The sequence below is a fragment of the Salvelinus sp. IW2-2015 genome, linkage group LG22 (assembly GCF_002910315.2).
Source record: "Salvelinus sp. IW2-2015 linkage group LG22, ASM291031v2, whole genome shotgun sequence".
NCBI classification, from domain to species: domain Eukaryota; kingdom Metazoa; phylum Chordata; class Actinopteri; order Salmoniformes; family Salmonidae; genus Salvelinus; species Salvelinus sp. IW2-2015.
The window spans coordinates 32,449,216-32,458,331 of record NC_036862.1 but is presented as its reverse complement, the minus strand read 5'-3'; the positions used below and the strand labels follow the sequence as shown (position 1 = coordinate 32,458,331).

The following is a 9,116-nucleotide window of genomic DNA, read 5'->3' as shown; positions in this document are numbered from 1 at the left end:
TCTCTCTCTGTTTCTCTCTCTGTTTCTCTCTCTGTTTCTCTCTCTGTTTCTCTCTCTGCTTCTCTCTCTGTTTCTCTCTCTGTTTCTCTCTGTTTCTCTCTCTCTGTTTCTCTCTCTGTTTCTCTCTCTCTGTCTAAAAACATTTTTTTTTTTATAAAAGCATTGTAAGTTTTATTTTTCCAAGGTTGGTGTGAGAGAGGTGGAGGTGTTATCGATCAATAGTGACAAATGATAACTTAGATGGAAAGCTACTGAGGATGGTACTGAGGATGGTAGCTGACTCTATAGCCACTCCTATCTGTCATATCTGAGCCTAGAGGAAAGTCTTTGTCCTCAGGCCTGGAGGGAAGCCAAAATCATTCCACTACCCAAGAGTGGTAAAGTGGCCTTTGCTGGTTCTAACAGTAGACCTATCAGCTTGCTGCCAGCTCTTGGCAAACTGTTGGATTTTTCTTTTGACCAAATACAATGCTATTTTTCTGTAAACAAATTAACATTAGACTTTCAGCATGCTTATAGAGAAGGGCACTCAACATGTACTGCACTGACACAAATGACAGATGATTGGTTGAAAGAAAGTGATAAGAAGATTGTGGGAGCTGTACTGTTAGATTTCAGTGCAGCCTTTGATATTATTGACCATAACCTGTTGTTGAGAAAACATATGTGTTATTGCTTTTCAACCTCTGTCATATCGTGGATTCAGAGAAATCTATCTATCTATCTATCTATCTATCTATCTATCTATCTATCTATCTATCTATCTATCTATCTATCTAATAGAACTCAAAGGGTTTTCTTTAATGGAAGCTTCTCTAACGTCAAACATGTAAAGTGTGGTGTACCGCAGGGCAGCTCAAGACCCTCTACTCTTTTCTATTTTACCAATAACCTGCCACTGGCATTAAACAAAGCATGTGTGTCCATGTATGCTGATGATTCAACCMWRTAYKCRTCAGCAACCRCAGCTAATGAAGTCACTGAAACCCTTCACAAAGAGTTGCAGTCAGTTTTGGAATGGGTGGCMAGTAATAAACTGGTCCTGAACATCTCTAAAATTAAGAGCAATGTATTTGRTACAAATCATTTCCTAAGTTCTAGCTGAATCTGGTAATGAATTGTGCGGCTGTTGAGCAAGTTGAGGAGACTAAATTACTTGGTGTTACCTTAGATTGTAAMCTGTCATGGTCAAAACATTGATTCAATGGTTGTAAAGATGGGGAGAGGTCTGTCCGTGATAACGAGATGCTCTGCATTTTTGACACGACACTCCACAAAGCAAGTCCTACAGGCTCTAGTTTGATCTTATCTTGATTATTGTCCAATCACATGGTCAAGTGCTGCTAAGAAATACTTAGTAAAGCTGCAGCTGGCCCAGAACAGAGCAGCATGTTGTGCTCTTTATTGTAATCAAAGCGCTAATATTAATACTATGCATGCCAGTCTCTCCTGGCTAAGAGTTTAGGAAAGACTGACTGTATCACTTCTTATTTTTATGAAAAAGATGAAGGTGTTGGAAATTCCAAATTGTTTGCATAGTCAACTGTCATACACATTTACAACAGCAGKCATGCCACCAGGGKTCTTTTCACAGTCCCCAGGTCCAGAACAAATTCAAGGAAACGTACAGTATTATACAGAGCCATGATTGCATGGAACTCTCTTCCATCTCATATAGCGCAAGTGAACAGCAAACATGGTTTCAAAAAACGAATAAAGCAACACACCTCATGGCACAACGTCTCTCCCCCACGTGACCTACTTGTTGTGTGTATGTACTGGACTACATGTTAATGTTTTTAAATKTATGTCAATTGTAAAGTCTTTTGTCTGTAATGTATTTTTCGTTATGTGTCAGACCCCAGTAAGACTAGCTGTCGCTTTTGGCGCCGGCTAATGGGGGTCGTAATAAAATAAAAAATAATCTAATAAATCTCTATCCTCATCTCCACTTTCTCCTACATCTTTTCAGCTCTGGTGTTTCCTCCGGTCTATTGACTTTTCTTCTCACWTTTTCATTCTGTCTCCTTCTTTAGCTCTCTCCATATTCTCACAATCTCATCTCATTCTCTCCCTCTCTTGCTTTTTCTATTCCTCCCTCCATCAGGCTGTGTGTGTGGGGGGTTGTAATAGAGGTGGTAAGACAAGATAGAGAGCAACCCATTGGATTGATGAKTCAGGAGGAGAGTGAAAGACAATCAAATACAAAATTAGATATAAAGAGGGGTGGGGAAAGGCATAGGTGGAGAGATGAGGAGGAGGAAGAGAGGGGGTGGGGGGGGTGAAGCACGTGTTGATGTCCAGAACTGCATGTGAGAGGGTTGGCTAGGGAGTTTGCCTATAAGTATACCTTGTTATTGGATCATTCTTACTTAGAACAGAGTGAAAAGAAACTCGCACTGTGGGACCATTTCCCCCAAACTAAACTACAGTGATGTGTGTGGAATGTGTAGAGGGGATGTACAGTAGGTACAACATGTACTGTACTATTGAATAAATGTATTCAGAGTGTATAGTAACGTGTGTGTGTGTGTGTGTGTGTGTTGTGTGTGTGGTGTGTTGTTGTGTGTGTGTTGTGTTTGTGGTGGTGGTGCTGTGTGTGTGTGTGTGTGTGGTGTGTGTGTGTGTGTTGTGTCAGATCTCGACAGAGGAGTCTACCTTCAAGTCCCACCCCTAACACCCTCTATGAAGCACACTGAAGACCGGCGCCGAAGAGACCCTGTGGTGGAACCGCCCACTCGGGATACCCCATGACCCACAAGTAAGCAACACCAACAAACACCCAACACACACACACACACACACACACCACATCACACACACACACACACTCAACACACACACACACACACCACACACACAGCCACACACGACACTCACACAACATACACACACACACACACACAGAACTACCACGAAAACAAACAACACAACACACACACCACACACACACACACACCACACACACACACCAAACCCTTAACCCCCAGAGTTGAATTGATATCGGTGCGTCAATGCTAAGTAACATAGGAACATTAGTCAACATAGCGTAACATTAAGTAACATCAAAGATGTGTCAGTTTAAGCTAGAGATATACTTTTTGCATTGATAGTCTCAATCCACTCGTCTCCGACATCAGCAACTCCCGGCACTACGGTGAAAGGTGCAGAGCTAGAGCAAGTGAAATTCGGTCTTCTCATGAAAAAACATCTGTTAGCGTCCGAACTGTTTTGACCTACAAAACTATTATGGACCACTCTATGGAAAGGGGAGACTCTCACAACACCACAGGCGTGGTATCCGCCTCTTACACCCCACAAGTGTCAGGCGGACTCGTCTTGAATTCGTTACAGTCCGATGTGCCAGCCTCTGTTTGTAGCAATCCGAACCGTCTGGCCTTACAAACAAATGTGGAAGGCGGAGATTTTCACGAACATGATGAGTTCTCCGTTTAGCTCTACGACCCCTACAAAGTGTCAGGGGAACTCGTCCTCTGAAATTCGTTACAGTTCGACTGTTGCCAGCCTCTCGTTTGTACGCATCCGAACCGTTTGGCCTACAAACAAATGTGGAGCAGGGGCAGATTCTCACGAACATGATGCAATGTCTCCGCTTTTCTAGCTCTTACGACCCCTTACAAGTGTCAGGGACTCGTCTGAATTCGTTAACAGTCGATGTTGCCAGCCTCTGTTTGTCAGCATCCGAAAACCGTTTGCGCCTACAAACAAATGCTGGAGAGCGGCCGAGATTCTCACGAAACAATGGCATGATGTTCTTCCGTTTAGCTCTACGAACCCCTACAAGTGTCAGGGGACTCGTCTGAATTCGGTTACAGTCGATGTGCCAGCACTCTGTTGTAGCATCCGAACCGTTTTGCCTACCAAACAAGTGCGAGAGGGGAGATTTCACGAACATGGATAGTGGTTCTTCCGTTTAGCTTCTACGACCCCATCTCGAACTGAATTCGCTTAGCTCGCCTACATGTAGGGACTCGTCTGAAGGTAATCCGAAACCGTTGTAAAAGAATTCTGGAAAGTATACAGTACCAGTCAAAAGTTTAGAACCACCTACTCGTTCAAGGTTTTTTCTTTATTTGAATATGTTTCTACATTGCTAGAATAATGGTGAAGACATTCACAAACTATGAAATAACACATATGGAATCATGTAGTGACCAAAAAAAAGTGTTAAACACAATCAAATATATTTTCTTGTTGAGATTTTTCAAAGTTGCCACCCTTTGCCCGATGACATTTTTGCAAGCCATTTGTGTGTTTCTCTGAGCTTATAGTAGTAAGGCCAAATTATACCTAAACGTGGTCCTGAAAATTCAAAATCAAATTGCTAGCTGAATGATCCATTGTATGACCACCCCCACCCCCTCCGTCCCCCCGTACCCCCAAATGATTTTTAAAATTATTAAACAACTAAGTACTTTTTGATTTACTTTGAGCTGCTTCAAATGGTCCTCTCTCTCTCTCTCTCTCTCTCTCTCTCTCTCTCTTCTCTCTCTCTCTCTCTCTCTCTCTCTCTTCTCTCTCTCTCTCTCTCTCTCTCTCTCTCTCTCTCTCTCTCTCTCAGGTCCACAGGACCACCTTAGCAGCACCCTTAAAGAATCTCCTTCTGTGTCAACCCTGAGACAGAAGGCCTGGAGGTGAGACACCTGTTTTTAAAACACTCACACACACCACACACACTCCCGTTACCTCCTCCTACAAACTCTTCCTATTCTCTCCTCCAAGACTCAGAATCTTCCCAACTCTCTCCTACATCATAAACCCATTCCTGCCCTGTCCTACTCTCCCACTCTCTCTGAGTAACACCTCCACATCCGGCCACTTGGTTGGAGACTCAAGTGTCTGTTTCTGAGAGTGTGGCAGGGCGTGAGCGTTTGCCCAGCGTTGCGGAGGCGTTTGTTTAATGTTGTTTCTTGTCTTTGGCCGCTCGAAGAACAAGAATGTCAACATCAACATAGAGGGCACTGGCGACTCCTGAGTTTAGGAGGCCCCCCAAACGTGTCAGGATATCCGTCGTGGTAAGAACGCCGGGAATGCCTGCGCGAAACTGCCCAGCAACTGGCACAGCCACTCCAATCAACCAATCCCATCTACTGCAGGGCTAATCCATCCGCATGGACTTGTGATCTGTGCCATCGAAGCCAAATGTGTTGAACGTCCTCCTCCTGTCTGTGAACCATTACGACCTCTGACCCCTAGTCCTTCTTCTCTGATTGGCTGTTAGAATGCAAACTGAATGCAAACATTGTCAGAATGGCAAACTGATTGGTCAAGAGGTCAGTAGCGGGTCATGAACTTTACCGCTCCTATAGCTATGACACCCTAAACCCAAAAAGACTACAAAACCTGTTTGTGTCCAAAGTCGTCTTCCTCCAGTAAGGGTGGTGTGGTTAAGTTGTGGTTAACTTAAGGGATGTGGCGTTCAACCAAAGCATGCTGCTACGCTGTCCATCATCAGCCATGTCATTAGAGGCGTCCAATCAGTGACCTTCTATCTGGTTTGTGGGTGGGCCTGCTTAGCGCTACAGTCCACCCTCCACAGAACCAAACCCCTCCACTTGTTCATCTCCGCTGTAGTTGTTCTACCATTTGTCATAGGACCACAAGTTTATACTAGGGATAAGAGGGAGGGGGGAGAGTTTGGATTGGGATGGGAGCGGGGTGGGGTGGGGTGGGGTGGGGGGTTGTATTTCATGACATGCGTGTGGTCCTGTGTTGCTTAAGTTGGTAGAACATAGTGCTTCCACCCGCCAGGGTTGAGGGTTTGATTCCTGGGACACCCATACGTAAAATGTATATCACGCATTGACTAAGTCGATTTGGATAAAAGCGTCTGCTAAATGACATATATTATTAACAGAAATCAGAGATGTATCCTGTTGGTAACACGAGCAGTTCTAGTCCTCCTGTTCAATGACCAAGCAATTACAAATACAACCACCAAGGAAACCATAAACCAAAATACACTGTCCAATTACCAACGCTGCTACGCTTTAACAGTGATGCATGTCCATCAATGAAACAACTGCCCAATTCTGAATTAAGAATGATGATTGCAACATTTAAAACATGATAAAATGTTGCATGTACCCCTCTGACAAAATATAAAATGCTAATTATTGTTTTATTCATAAATAGTCAAGAGAATAGCAATCTGGAAATGAAATAGTGAAAGGTTTTAATGTCATTAAACATTGATAGCCTAAACCTAATGGTACAATATTGATGCCCTGAATATTTTGGTGATGTAGAGACATTAGYAATTATAAAGCTTTGATGAGCTAATTAGACACAACTACCCTCTAGGTAGTTGTGCCTATGTGTGTGTTTATGCTAGGGTGTTTGTTAGTGTTGATTGTAGTTATTAGTATTCAGAGGAAGTGTGTGGTTACTCAGAATCCATTTGGCCACAGAGGCCCTAAACATAAATATGAACAAACAAATGTATTAAAATATTTACCCAAGACTTCCGACTACACTACCGTACACCACCGCATCTTAAAGAAATTAAGATATTACTTCTCTTTCTCCCCCTGAGCTGTAGTTCACAGCCCCCTTCTCTCTCCAAATTACTCTAATTTCCCCTCTTTTTATCTACCCCTCTGCGTCACTATTTCTCTCTTTCTTATCCTCCCCTTTTCATCCCTTCCCTACCTGATCCTCCTTTTTTCCCATCTCCTCCTTCCCCCTCCGGTCTACCTTCTTTCCTGCCTTCCCTCTCTGTATCCAGTGAAATATTGATGCAGGGTAAATTACTTGAGTATTCCATCCCAGAGAAATGATCCTGGCCTTTCAGAGCTCAGTGTTTTCTCATTCTTTCTCTCTTTCCTCTTGACGGGAGTAGACCAGACAACACGTCACTGAGCGGTTTCATGCCTTATTAATGGACGTTTTTTTGTCCAGATTTATTCTCTGCCTTTAGAATCACACTGGGAATGGCATTGTCAGCGAGTGTGTGTGTGTGTTTGTTATATTCTGGGCTGGCCCTGAATTGAAGCCTGTTGAGTAGTTTGATGTGTGGATTGCAGTGGACCAACACTGGGGTCAAGACACTAAGAGAAGGAGCAGAGGACTTCGATTAGATTAAGAGACAGACACACACTGATGCAGAAATATAAATCAATAGATAGATCAAGATGAAGGAAGASAGATGTCACCTGTTAAATCCACTTCAATCAGTGTAGATGAAGAGACAATTGAGATTTTTAAGTCTTGAGACAATTGAGACATAGATTGTGTATGTGTGCWATTCAGATAGTGAAGTCAAAAGATTTAAGTGCCTTTGAACGGGGTATGATAGTAGGTGCCAGAGGCACCGGTTTGAATGTGTCAAGAACTGCAACGCTGCTGGGTTTTTCACGCATCAAGTATCAAGAATGGTCCACCATCCAAAGGACATCCAGTGAACTTGACACAACTGTGGGAAGCATTGGAGTTCACATGGACCAGCAACATGGGCCAGCATCACCTGCTCTGTCTCTCTCCCAAAAACACTCACTTCCAACACATGCAGGTGGTAGCTGTTCTATACAACAATACACTCTGTTATTAACTGTGATGTCTTCCACACACATACACACACAACACACCACAACAGCACACACACACACACACACACACACACACACACACACACACACACACACACCTCTTTCATCTGTGCAGTGTCCTAGTTTTGGAGAGGTGTACAGGTTTGACAGTAGCACTTTTATTTGAATGTACCATATGTATCTACTTAGAAGTAATGGTAGTAACCAATGTGTTGAATTCTGCTAAATGTGTACCAGAAAAGTACCCATTGACCTCATGAGAGTAAGTAGCAGGTAAAAACTGGTGGAAACAGGACTGTAAAATGCAGTGCTAGCGGACTGTCAGTCCATGTTGGTGTCAGTGGTGATGGTGTTGTCAGCTTCTGGTTGCATAATTCTACAGTAGGGAGGTCACCTTGACCAGCCGGGCCCCACAGCAACTGTTGCCAGGGTTACAGGTAGGTCAGCCACTGCAGGCGGGTGGATAAATGAGCTCAGGGCTCCCATCACCCCCTAKGGCCTGAGGCTGGGAGAGGGGTCAGGTGTTGAGTTAGACGGAGAGAAATTAATAAACACACACACACACTTTTACACTAAAGTCACACATAAGCACTATTCGCACGGGACTAGTATTACTATAGAACAGGGGTGTCAAACTCATTCCACGGAGGGCAGAGTGTCTGTTGGTTTTTGTTTTTTCCTTTCGATTAATTCATCAATCAAGTACAAGGGTGGAGCAAAAACCCGCAAACACTCGCCCCCCCATGGAATGAGTTTGAAACACGTGCTATAGAACATCGGTTATGTAATTACTACCCCAGCATGTCCATTTTTCCACTAGAAATTTTCAGACGGGATAAGTTTGGCAAAACTGCCCCTGTAATAATAGTTATGATGTCCCAGGAAAATATGCCTAATATTGGCCTGATGGCCTTCAGTTATGATGTCCAGGATAGCCTAATATTGGCGGTGGCCTTCAGTTATGATGTCCAGGATAGCCTAATATTGGCCTGTGGCCTTCAGTTATGATGTCCAGGGAATAGCCTAACATTGGCCTGGAAATTGGCCTCAGTTATGAGTCCCAGGGATAGCCTACATATTTGCCTGGTGCTTCAGTTATGACATTCCAGTGGGAATGATGCACTAATATGGCCTGATGGCCTTCCAGTCTATGATGTCAGGGATAGCCTACATATTGGCTGGTGGCCTTCAGTTATGATGTCAGGGATGTCCTAATATTGGCCTGGTGGCTTTCAGTTATGATGTCCAGGGATAGCCTAGATATTTGGCCTGATGGCTTCAGTTATGATGTCCAGGGATAGCTAATATTGGCCTGGTGGCCTTAGTTATGATGTCCAGGGATAAGCCTAATATTGTGCTGATGGCTTCAGTTATGATGTCCAGGGACTAGCCTAATATTGGCCTGGTGGCCTTCAGATTTGATGTCCAGGATAGCACTAATATTGGCCGATGGCCTTCGTTATGACTGTCCAGAGGGATAGCCTAAATATTGCCTTGATGGCCTTCAGTTATGGATGTCCAGGGATAGCCCTAATATTGGCCGGATGG

General features: G+C 43.8%; 1 protein-coding gene across 1 annotated transcript in view; it reads left to right on the top strand.

The window, feature by feature from the left end:
• LOC111982724 (chloride channel protein 2-like) overlaps positions 1–9,116 on the top strand; it is a 93,744-nt gene that overhangs the window by 66,784 nt on the left and 17,844 nt on the right. The window contains 6 exon segments of the mRNA XM_070433881.1: positions 2,639–2,665; positions 2,668–2,761; positions 4,583–4,617; positions 4,620–4,655; positions 4,952–4,983; positions 4,985–5,036. Of these exon segments, the coding sequence (XP_070289982.1) occupies positions 2,639–2,665; positions 2,668–2,761; positions 4,583–4,617; positions 4,620–4,655; positions 4,952–4,983; positions 4,985–5,036 (276 nt within the window).